This window comes from Salmo salar, chromosome 21, assembly GCF_965601325.2.
Source record: "Salmo salar chromosome 21, fSalSal1, whole genome shotgun sequence".
In the NCBI taxonomy this organism is placed as follows: Eukaryota; Metazoa; Chordata; class Actinopteri; order Salmoniformes; family Salmonidae; genus Salmo; species Salmo salar.
Genome location: NC_138311.1, coordinates 15,473,746 through 15,486,638, shown reverse-complemented (window position 1 = coordinate 15,486,638; position 12,893 = coordinate 15,473,746). Strand labels below are relative to the sequence as shown.

The window sequence follows — 12,893 nt, the reverse complement described above, 5'->3', positions numbered from 1 at the left end:
CACCAGATTTGCCAGTTCTTGCTGTGAGATGTTACCCCTCTCTTCCACCAAGGCACCTGCAAGTTCCCGGACATTTCTGGGGGGAATGGCCCTAGCCCTCACCCTCCGATGAGCCTGCAGAAAGGGTACCACGAGGGAGGAGGATGTCTTCCCTGTAACGCACAGCGTTGAGATTGCCTGCAATGACAACAAGCTCAGTCCGATGATGCTGTGAGACACCGCCCCAGACCACAACGGACCCTCCACCTCCAAATCAATCCCGCTCCAGAGTACAGGCCTTGGTGTAACGCTCATTCCTTCGACGATAAACGCGAATCCGACCATCACCCCTGGTGAGACAAAACCGCGACTCATCAGTGAACAGCACTTTTTCCCAGTCATGTCTGGTCCAGCGACGGTGGCATTGTTGCCGGTGATGTCTGGTGAGGACCTGCCTTACAACAGGTTTGCAAGCCCTCGGTCCAGCCTCTCTCAGCCTATTGCGGACAGTCTGAGCACTGATGGAGGGATTGTGCATTCCTGGTGTAACTGGGAATGCAGCTGTTCTTGCCATCCTGTACCTGTCCCGCAGGTGTGATGTTCGGATGTACCGATCCTGTGTAGTTGTTGTTACGTTTGGTCTGCCACTGCGAGAACGATCAGCTGTCCGTCGTGTCTCTCTGTAGTGCTGTCTTAGGCGTCTCACAGTATGGACATAGCAATTTATTGCCCTGGCCACGTCTGCAGTCCTCATACCTCCTTGCAGCATGCCTAAGGCACGTTCACACAGATGAGCCGGGACCCTGAGAATCTTTCTTTTGGTGTTTTTCAGAGTCAGTAGAAAGGCCTCTTTAGTGTCCTAAGTTTTCATAACTGTGACCTTAATTGCCTACCATCTGTAAGCTGTTAGTGTCTTAACAACCATTCCACAGGTGCATTTTCATTAATTGTTTATGGTTCATTGAACAAGCATGGTAAACAGTGTTTAAACACTTTACAATGAAGATCTGTTAAATTTTGGGGGATTTTTACGAATTATCTTTGAAAGACAGGGCCCTGAAAAAGGCACGTTTCTTTTTTTGCTGAGTTTATCTACCGTAGCCTTGACTGGACTGATAATTTCAACATCATACTTTTAAAATCTTAGCTAGCAAGTTAGAAAGCAGTCATTATCATAAATCATGTCAACAATCTACTGCCAAATCCTTTTCAAATGAAGAGAAATTATAGATGTAATATTTTTCTTTTATTTAACTAGACAAGTCAGTTAAGAACAAATTCTAATTTATAATCACGACCTACCACGGCCAAACCCTACCCCGAAGAGCCCGAATCTCAATCCCATTGAGGACGTCTGGGACCTGTTGGATCGGAGGGTGAGGGCTAGGGCCATTGGACACAACAAGTTACACAACAAGTTGGAAATCGCAAATTCAACAATGAGTGGTTGGAACGAATCAGTGGCTAACAGCAAGCGTTGCAAAGCAATCACTAGCCTGCTATTCAGTGGAGTGGGTGTGTTGTCCAAGTCTGAGTGTAAGGGTCTCTTTTCCAAGCATAAAAGGATAAACATTCAACACCATGGGCATTGGCCATGCTGTCAATCTAGCATGACTTCTGCTGCGTTCAAAACAACTGGAAACTCGGAATTGGGAAATCTCAGACTTCAATGAATTCAGGACAACTGCGAACTCTGAAAAAAACTAGCTCCGACTGGAAAAATACGTTTGTACAGTCATCCAACTCGGGCCTCTTTCTAGAGCTCCGACGTGATTCAACCTTGTTCCCAGTTGTCTTGAAAGCACCATAAATCCAGAGAATGCCAGATTTAGATGACAAAGTTTGATGACAAAATTTGCCCACAAGGACCGCCACACCACCTTCCTGTTCAAGTGAGCACAGCACAACAAGGTGAGTCCAAAAATGTCTTGTATGCTGTTGCATAAATTATGAAATATGCCAGGTAGATATGTATACTGTAGCTAAGAAAGTAAATGTAAGTGTATGTTGTGTAGTAAGCTGTTGGTAGCCCATGTGCCTCACCCTAATAATTTGGTCCCTTTCCCCTCATAACTTAGCCTACTGTTCTGACTTGGCACACTTGGTGGTGCCTATAGCCTGTTTTAGAGAAATGTAATCATTGAATATTGTAAGAGCTTTCATTGTCTGCTTGTATGCCCCTTATATTTATCCTACGGTTTTGACTTGGTATACAAATAGTTATATTGACTACGTCCGTCTTAGCTCGCTCATTAATGTATGAATCGAAATTACAGATTGCCTCTTATCTGCTCGTCGTCCCCTTATGCCATAGTTTATACATCTCAATTGTCAGTAGAAACCACATTTATTTAAGCAAGTCAGCCATATCAGTTATGTTTTTTTAAAAGGCAGTAAATGAGGCTGAATGAACATTTTCGCTGCCAGACAAGGCTCCGCTGATAGCCTCGTGTAGCAGTGGTAAGGATTCACTCCATGGTGCTGAAAAGAAAGCTCTGCAGTTGAGAGAGCTTTATGTAGGCCCTAACAGTTTGTGGGCATAGTTTGACACGGTAATAGTGTAATTAATGTATTGTTTAGTATTGTGTTGTGTTGTGTAGTGGCTTTGCTGGCATGCATCCCCATTTTTTTGTTTTTGTTTGCCCCACCAAGATTTTCATCCTAAAATCGCCACTGGCAGCAAAGATAAAAAATAATAATAAATATAGGAAGAATTCCATACAGGTAGATGCAATTTCCCGCTCTCAATATCTGTGCATTCCTACTTCCTGGTCACCTGTACAATTGACCAATGACCAATGATCCAACATGTTGTGCCCTCTAAAATCAAGTGAATATACAAAAACAGACAAATACAACAACCACAGAAGTACACTAGGCCACATTGGCTGCGTTTAGACTGGTAGCCCAATTCTGATATTTTTCCCACTATTTGGTCATTTGACCAATCACATTCGATCTTTTCACGTCAGTGTTTTTTCAGATCTAATTGGTAAAAAAAAAAGATTAGTAAAACAAATAGTTTTTTTACAATGCGTATAATTATTTTCTTGAGCAGAATAAATGTTGTGTTTTATTAAAATATAACAGAATATGATTTTTAAGAAAGCAACAGAGTCCCTCTTACTCCTCCTCCCCTCTGTGAGGCAAGGTTATTGTTGGACTCAAGTGTTTTTTCAGCAGTACAGCAGACGTCAGAGGGGCAATCGACCCTGTCAGATGGCTGGGAATGGGCAGTCATTGGCAGGGAAATGTGCCCTGTCCATCTGCAACTCAGCATACCATCAACCACTCCATCCCTCCACAAGACACTATGAGGCCTCAGAATTACATACACAGAAGGTACCAAAGGTTTGGGTGAAGAGTATGTGAGGAGAATCACAGATATAAACTTTTGTAGCTCTTGAAAAAAAAAAAATGCTTCCCTGTTAATAAGGTTGATCTCCGCGCCCCACGGAAATCAAATTAGCATAATAATACAAATGCCCTTAAAAATCTGTCAGTTAGAGACGTTTTTTTTGCATTGGATACGTCTCAATCCACCGCATCCGCATGCACTTCCGCATCTGTGGTGAAAGGTGACAGAGCTAGAGCGGTGTTTGTCAGACCATGAGACATCCCGAAATCGGTCTCCTCACAAAATCATCTGCAGCGTCCGAACAGTTTGGGCTACACACTAATATGGAAAGGTGAGACTCTCACGTACATGTACATGTCGGTTGTTTTTCTCTCGGATTCCCACAGGCCTAGCAAGTCTCGTCTGAAGGTCCCCTGGCACCAGTTGAAAAAATGAATGGAAGTATACAGTGCATTCAGAAAATATTCAGACCCCTTCCCTTTTTCCACATTTTGTTACGTTACAGCCTTATTCTAAAATGGATTACATCGTTTTTTCCTCTCATCAATCTACACACAATACCCCATGATGACAAAGCAAAAACAGGTGTTTAGAAATGGTTGCAAATGTATTAAACTGAAATATCACATTTACATAAGTATTCAGACCCTTTAGTCAGTACTTTTTTGAAGCACCTTTGGCGGTGATTACAGTCTCGGGTCTTCTTGGTTATGACTCTACAAGCTTGGCACACCTGTATTTGGGGAGTTTCTCCCATTCTTCTCTGCAGATCCTCTCAAGCTCTGTCAGGTTGGATGGGGAGCGTCTCTGCACAGATATTTTCAGATCTCTCTAGAGATGTTCGATTGGGTTCAAGTCCGGGCTCTGGCTGGGCCATTCATGGACATTGAGACTTGTCCCAAAGCAGCCCCTGCCTTATGTTGGCTGTGTGCTTAGGGTCGTTGTCCTCTTGGAAGGTGAATTTTCGCCCGTCTGAGGTCCTGAGCGCTCTGAAGCAGGTTTTCACCAAGGATCTCTCTGTACTTTTCTCCGTTCATCTTTTCCTCGATCCTGACTAGTCTTCCAGTCCCTGCCGCTTAAAAACATCCCCACAGCATGATGGCTGCCACCACCATGCTTCACCGTAGGGATGGTGCCAGGTTTCATCCAGACGTGACACTTGGCATTCAAGCCAAATATTTAAATCTTGATTTCATCACTTATGGGGTATTGTGTGTAGATTGATGAGGGAAAAATAATTGTATCCATTTTAGAATAAGGATGTAACGTAACAAAATGTGTAAAACGTCAAGGGGTCTGAATACTTTCCAAATGCACTGTATAGTGCAAAAAATAAAGGGTTAAATACATGCAAAATAATTCTCTCTCAGGTATAGGACAGACACTTCAGAACAAACAAACTTTAGATTTTGGGGGGGGACCATCTCCATGTAGTGAATCTGTTATTCAATACGTTTGTATGGGTAACAGCAGTAAGGCCCAAAGAAATGTCATCAAATATTTTTTACATATATTTTTGGGATACTCCCAGGGATCTTAAAATTCTAAATCAAATAGTAAAATTAACCTTAGTATGACCTTCTTAAAACGATTCCATATAGCTTAGTAGAACCCCCCCCTTTAGACAAGACTTTTTTTTGTGGGTCAAATACAAGTATTTTCTCAATTGAAACCAGTTGCCGTAATGAAATTGTATTGGGAATTGAAACAATAACCTCAGGGTTGACAGTTCCTTGACAAAGGTTATTCGCCACAATTAGATAGTTTTGTATCAAGATTTGTGTCATAAAAGTGCTGTGCTATGCATAAACAAAATGAAAAGGAGGTCTAAATGGATTATAGATAACTCAATCTGGCATATTTATTTTACAGCAAAGCAAATGCGCAGTCTAATTGCTATAATTAATAATGCAACGATTTACATTTACTGTATATTGAGTATCAAAACATTTACTTAAGTCTACACAAACATGCCATTTTGTCATATTAATGAATCACTTCATGCTTTGGTTCATTCCTGTAACACAGCCAGATGCCCTGGACTTTGGGACAGGGTGTGTGTGTGCATTGCTTATTTCTGTCCTCCAGTCTCCTCATTATGCATGCACAGGTAACCAGCCAAATCCCAGCGGATCAAAAAGCCTCAACACAGCTGAAGGAGGGAACAAAGCCAGTACCTTCTCATATTCCAAATCTGTCCAACCTCACCATCTGCTGGAATGGAAGCTGGCAAAGGCTGCCAGCTGTTGTAAAATCATTTGTTTCCAAGGTTATTCTACTGCCTACCGCCATCTTACAAAATGCCTAAGGCTAACATGGCATATCATCTTCCTGTGTGCCATAAAAGGCCTTCACTGTCACTGGCAGCTGACTTCCTCACCACAAAGGCAGACAAAAGATGAAATATAAGCCGCGAGGAGCCTGGAAAGTGGAGCCCAAATGAAATGGTTTGAAATGCGGTTTTGGCTCCTACAGTAGTCCCCCCCCCCCCCCCCACACACACACCTCTCCCACACATTCCAGATCATAATCTTACACACGGTCAGTAAGACCTCACTCACACCAAGCCATAACTTCTCTGCATTCCTCAAATATTTCCACTATATACAGCTGTATGCCTCAACTTCCATTTACTTAATGTGCCTATACTCTGCAATGCCTAGTTAAATAAAAATACATGTACAGTATGACTGTCAGGAAGAAAATTATTAAACTCTCGACATCATACAAACTCTTAGGATATAATTCAAGCAATTTCATACAGATTTGCTGCCTGTTTCTATCATAAAACAGCCAACTACCCAATAACTAAGTGGAGCACAACTCAGGTTAATATCAGACAATAAGAGCCCATAGATACTCTATGGTGGATCTGGAAGAAGTCCTCTTCAGTGCTTTGCTGGGTTCAGCCTCAGATCTTTTGTGAGTGCACCTTAAGAGAGGTCTACACATGCCGAGAACTTCTTCCAAAGAAGCACTTCCATTCAAAGACACAGTCTGCTGTGGGTCAGTTTCTGTGGAGACAGTGAGGCAAATCTTCCCTGAGACATGCCAGAGTAAGTTTCACCCTCAGAAACCATGGTATTGTATGCTGTAGTAACATGATTAAAGTATGTAGATTATGGAAGTGGTCTAGAGACGTAGGCTAGTGTTCAAGCTCATGTGGCAGAGCGGCTCCTGTCAATATGATAGGCCAGCGAGCCAGAAAATACCTCACGACAAGGCAAATGCACCCAAAGACCTTTAGCAATAGTGCTTTAGTGACATCTGATCTTCAGGTAGGATGAGCAGAGTTTCTAACTTGGAATCTCCCCCCCCCCCCCCCCTCCAGAGTTGCCAGTTGACTTGAACTCACTGAAGTCAAAGATTTCAGAGTTGTCCTGAACACAACATACAAGTGTGATGCATAAAAAAAATATATATATATATCCTTCAAGCTGACAATGTACTTGTCACCACCCTGTGGTCACAACGAAATTTGCAGCATGATGAATAAACACTTTCAACCGAACTATTCAATGAACTGATTATAAATGTGAATCTTGTTAAGCATAAAACAAAAAGGACATGTTTCTAACGCCATGCAAATTTTTTTATTCAAGCCGTAAACAAATGCTAAGCTTTTCACTATGAAAACAGACACTGATGAAACAGAACAGTCATCCATCTTATACAACATACCAATTCCAAAATCCCCACCATGTGAATTTTAGTTCACTTGCATACACTTATTAATAAAAAGGCACAGTAAATGCTGGTTTGTAGTAAGCAGAACACCACCCATATCCCCACAAAGCTCCACTTTCTCACCTAAAAGCAGTTACAAATTGCAACCAAATCAAAGTAGATGAATGGATTCTAGAGTACTAAACATTACACGTTCAAGTCTTTTCTGACATCTCACGTTGGTCCTCTCATGCATGTAACTAACCCTTCCTGCTAGTCTTTCACAGTTGACTTCACATGTTTCCTTCAGGCAACTTCCAACACGTGTTGCTTCAGAACTTTTTCGGTTGCTGGATGCAGAAGGTAGACTTGAAAGCTGGCGAGTGTGCCTTCTCCAAAGCAGGTCTGAGTCTGCTGTGTTTCACACTTACTGGGGTCTCTGGGAAGTCATGTGCCAACTGAAACAATTAAGAAATCATTTGATAAAATCATGGCTTACAAAGCAATCTGGAAGAAAACTATTTTACTATGCCAATCTGTAGTAGGTAGGCTATGAGTAAATGGTTGACTTGCATGATCATTACAAATGAAGCCAAAGGATTGTAGTTTACAGCAAAACCTGTTTCTTGGCCAACCCTTGTGGGAGACGGACGCAGCCATTATTTTAAGTCAGATATCCTTACCTTGTCAAGTGTTCCTGACATCAAGACACTGACTAGCTGCATTCGGCTGGACGAGGCTGCAGATCTAGAACAGTATTACATGTTTAAAGACAAAACTCAACATTGCAGTTAAGTTTTCCCTGGATGTTCTCAATGTAAAAAAAATATATATATATATATATATATATCCTCCAAGCTCCATCAAATCAGCGAGACCCTGTAGGTGGAGTATTGGGTCGTATTCATTAAGTACCTAACGGAACAAAACAGGTAGGGACTACCTGAACTGTACCTGGGTTTGGGAACCTTGTGTTCCCGCTCTGGGTTCACATGGTGGTGGGCATGACTCTCCTCATAGCTCTTCTTGGCCACTCGCTTCCCCCCAGCCTTCACTGTGTAACCGTTTAAAATAAATAACATTCATCATTTTCTTTCACTTGTTCAGAACGGAGTTAAAACTATTCAGAGTTACTGTAAGACTAAACTGTGCATGTTTTAATACCAGTTGGGTTACTTCAATATAGAAGTAGATTGTGAGAGTATCAGTGTAGGAAGAAGTCGGTAGACTGATCAAGAGGTGGCACTGAGAATACAGTTAAGCATTGTGTCCGCTTTTTATTTTCCTCAGTTGCTTGCAATAGGCAGGGTTAATCAAAACAAATATACTTTACCCACATCCTGTCAAAGCAACAAGCGCATATAGCCAAACAATGGGCAGCTCTGATCAGAGAAATAGTTAATTTGTACCGCGAGAGTCCCTTTCAGGGTCCGTATGTATTTGCGCATCTCAGAGTAGGACAAAGCAGATGCTAAAGCGGCCCTACTCTTGATATGGCCCGAGAACTTATTTTCTAGGACATCATGTCACACCATAAGTCTAGTCAACAGGCAGTGAACTACAGTGCCTTCAGAAAGTATTCATACCACTTGACTTATTCCACATTGCGTTACAGAAGGAATTCAAAATTGACCCCCCCCCCTCCCAGAGACAAAGTGAAAACATGGTTTCTAAATGTACATAAGTATTCACACCAGAGTTAATACATTTTTGAAACACCTTTTGCAGCAATTACAACTGAGTTTCTGGGTAAGTCTAAGCTTTGCACACCTGGATTGTACAATATTTGCACATAAAAGAAAAAAAAGGTAAAGCTCGATCAAGTTGGTTGTTGATCATTGCTAGACAGCCATTTAAGTCTTGCCATTAATTTAAGTCAAAACTGTAACTAGGCCACTCAGGATCATTCAAGTCATCTTGGTAAGCAACTTCAGTGCATATTTGGCCTTGTTTTAAGTTACTGTCCTGCTGAAAGGTGGATTTGTCTCCCAGTGTCTGTTGAAAAGCAGACTGTACCAGGCTTCCCACCGCCTCCAGGATTTTGCCTGAGCTCTATTCAGTTCATTTTTAGCCTTACATTTTTTTTTTTTAAATCCTTACCGATGACAAGCATACCCATAACATGATGCAGCCACCACCATGCTTGAAAATACAAAGAGTGGTACTCGGCGATGTGTCATTGGATTTGCCCCAAACATAATGCTTTGTATTCATGCCAAAATATATTTCTTTGCCACATTTTTTGCAGTTTTACTTCATTGGAAACAGGATGCATGTTTTGGAACACTTTTATTCTGTACATGCTTCCTTTTCACTCTGTCAAGTAGGTTAGAGTAACTACAATGTGGTTCCATTCTCAGTTCTCACCTACCTCAGCCATTACATTCCTTCTTCAGCAACCGAGTTAGAAGGAAGCCTGTATCCTTGTAGTGACTGGGTGTATCGATACACCATCCAAAGTTGAATTAATAACTTCACTATGATCAAAGGGATCGGTCTTTTTCTTAACCCATCTACCAATAATTGTCCTTTGCGAGGCATTGGAAAACATCCCTGGTCTTTGTGTTCGGCTCTCTGTTTGAAATTCACTGCTTGACTGAGGTACCTTAGAGATAATTGTATGTGTGGGCTACAGAGATGAGATCATTCAAAAATCGTGTTAAACACCATTATTGCCCACAGAGGGAGTCCATGCAACTTAAGCACATTCTTACCCCCGAATTTATTTAGGCTTGCCATAACAAAGGGGTTGAATACTTGATGCAAACATTTCAGCTTTTCATTAAAAAAAAAGTCTGGAAATATAATTCCACTTTGAAATTATGGGGTATTATGTGTAGGCTAGTGACTAATACTAACTTAATCCATTTTAAAATCAGGCTGTAACAAAAAGTGGAAAAAGTCAAGGGGTGTGAATACTTTGAAGGCACTGTACATATATTCAACTAATGTTATTACATTTTGCAGTAGCTTGGTGGTAGTTGAACTAATTCAAAACTATACCAAACAAAAATATAAGAGGCAACATGTAAAGTGCCTGGTCCCTTGTTTCATGAGCTGAACTAAAATGGCCCAGAAATTTTCTACAGACATAAAGCTTATTGCTCAAATTTTATTCACATCCCTGGTTAATGAACATTTCTCCTTTGCCAAGATAATCCATCCACCTGACAGGTGTGGCATATCAAGAAGCTGCTTAAAGAGCATTACACAGATGCACCTTGTGCTGGGGACAAAGGCCACAAAAATGTGCAGTTTTGTCATACCAGAATGCAACAGATGTCTCAAGTTGAGGGAGCGCGCAATTGGCATGCTGACTGCAGTAATGTCCACCAGAGATGTTGCTAGAATTTAAAGCCACCTCCGCAATGTTAGAGAATTTGGCAGTACAGCCAACCGGCCTCAACTACAGACTCCGTGTAACCACGCCAACCCAGGACCTCCACATCCAGCTTCTTCACCTGCGGGATCGTCTGAGACCAGCCACCCGGACAGCTGATGAGTATTTCTGCCTGTAATAAAGCCTTTTTGTGGGGGAAAAAACTAATTCTGATTGGCTGGGCCTGGCTCTCAAGTGGGTGGGCCCCTGCCCAGTCAGGTAAAATCCATAGATTAGGGCCTAATGCATTTGTCATTTGACTGATTTCCTTATGAACTTTTACTAAGTAAAATTGTTGAAATTGTTGCGTTTATATTTTAGTTCAGCATTGGTAACGTTTTTAGTAGTTAATTACTTTTGTCATGTAGCCAACTACTGGAACTACACTTTTTATTAGGCAATAACTCCCTTTCAGCATCAGACCTGCCTAATTCTTACTTGAAACACTGTGCCTCATTCTCGCGTTGTGTTTAAGACACTAAATAATTACACATTCTCTTAACATCTGACTCCAGAGTGATCTGTTATTGCAATTCGTAGTCTGACATTTCAGATTTTCCATTTTTTTGCAGTGAACTAATTTTTCCTACATACAATGTAACTTTTGTGGCGACGTAACAAAATTAATAGAACTAAGTTAAAAATATCATTCTCAATTACACCTCGCCTATAAGCGGGAGATATGTTCCATTTCTATGCTTTCCGTTTAAGTTTCTGCAGCTTTTACTTTTGCACGACAACTTCAAACACCTGAAAATACAATATTTGGGGTTATGGATCATATATTTCACAGCGGTTTAGATGGGACACCGATTCTCTACACTATACTTGTTTTGTACTTGTTTGTAAACGTAAAATTAAAATTAGAATTTTAGCAACCAGGAAATGACAGTGATTTCTGCAAAGTGCATCTTTAAGGGTAGTTTTAGTGTAATTTCATTTCTTCCAGTGTGAAGAAACTGTTACCTTGGGAAACTATTTTCAGAGCACTGTTAGCTTCCCCAACACTGCCAATAGACATTCAGCCTTTATGAAGTAAGGCGGCGTCGCAATAATGCCGTTAATTAGCATTTTAATAAACAGTTTGACTGTGACTATGACTCAAAAACATATGTATAAGCAAGAACCTGCATGGGAAATATTCACTTAACTACATGAACTGAACGTCAGTGCTGGCCATCCTGTCCACCGAGCACAGAATGTACCACGGTTGAACAATAGGCTATGTTATACACTGATTCAAGTTTCATACCGCATTGTAACGATAAATACAATTAAAGTAGCAAGGACGAGAGCATTTAGGCCCACTACTGCATGCAATCGTTCTAAGTTTCCATATTTTATTAGTTTACCACCTACGCACTTGAGGTTTGAGCGTGCGTAACACTGTAGCAGAACTGTATCGATGTTCGCACAAGACGAAAAACAAACATCAATTCAACAGGAAGAGTAGACCTATATGGTAAATACACTGAATGTAGACCACACTTACTTCCTCAAAAAAAATAACCCATTACATCGAACACATGGTTTTACAAAGAAAATACGCAGTTTAGTGACAATTACGAATTAGTATGAAGTAATCAACAATATACCTGCTGGAGGATGGCCAGCCTTCAATTCAAGGCTCTCTCTCATTTCAGATTTAGATAGCTGAACCATTCTCGACTTCTGAACAACAATAACAGAACACGAACTAGCACAATACCTACTCCGTTGCTTTTATACTGCTGAAAGGAACATGACGTAGCTGATGCAGGAAGCAAGCATCAGCATATGGGGCTGCAGCAGACTCATTTATTCCACATGAGTGGACCAGACATATGGCGTGAGCAGCCTCAAAAAGTTACATGGTTTTATTTAGTATATCGATTGGCGCATTTGTGTCTGTGGTGCGCATTGAGGATGTTTATGATCTAATCATATTATCCTACCTACCAGTCCTGTCGTTTATACAACACCATTGTCTAGTTCAAAAACAACCTTCAGCCACTCCCCTCTGTGTTTGCAGATCTGAATGAAGCAGGATAGAAGTAAGCAATATGGTAATTCACCATCTGGTTGTGTGGAGCATATACATTGCTATGTGACTTTTTAAAGATCTGTACATTCTGAAGGACCTAGAGTACAGGGAGGGGCAAGAGATTGTTTTTGAACAGAACTCATCTCACAATCGTCTTAGTGGAACATGCTTGCTATTGATGTAATAAATTGTTTAAAACAACTTGATATCCTGGCAAAAAGCAATGCCTGCATTGCCAGTCTTTTGTCACTTCTAACAACTTTTAAAGTGTTTATCTGAAAAGGTCTATTGTCTGGTCATGAAATAAGACAAAGAAAATGCTGAGTGTCTGATCAGTCTTTATCATGTTGGTCGTGTCCCAAATGGCACCCTACTCCCTATATAGGACACTACTCTTGACCAGGGCCCATATGGCTCTGGTCAAAAGGAGCCCATAGGTCTCTGGTCAAAAGTATTTCACTATATAGGGAATAGGGTGCCATTTGGGG

General features: G+C 41.1%; 1 protein-coding gene across 1 annotated transcript; it reads right to left on the bottom strand.

Annotated features, from left to right (window-relative positions):
* Window positions 1–6,912: 6,912 nt before the first annotated feature.
* Window positions 6,913–12,153, bottom strand: dapl1 (death associated protein like 1). The gene is given in 4 exon segments (NM_001141103.2): window positions 6,913–7,461; window positions 7,687–7,750; window positions 7,958–8,057; window positions 11,978–12,153. Coding segments are annotated over 4 exon segments (357 nt in total). The 5' UTR covers window positions 12,045–12,153; the 3' UTR covers window positions 6,913–7,335.
* Between the last annotated feature and the right edge of the window lie 740 nt (window positions 12,154–12,893).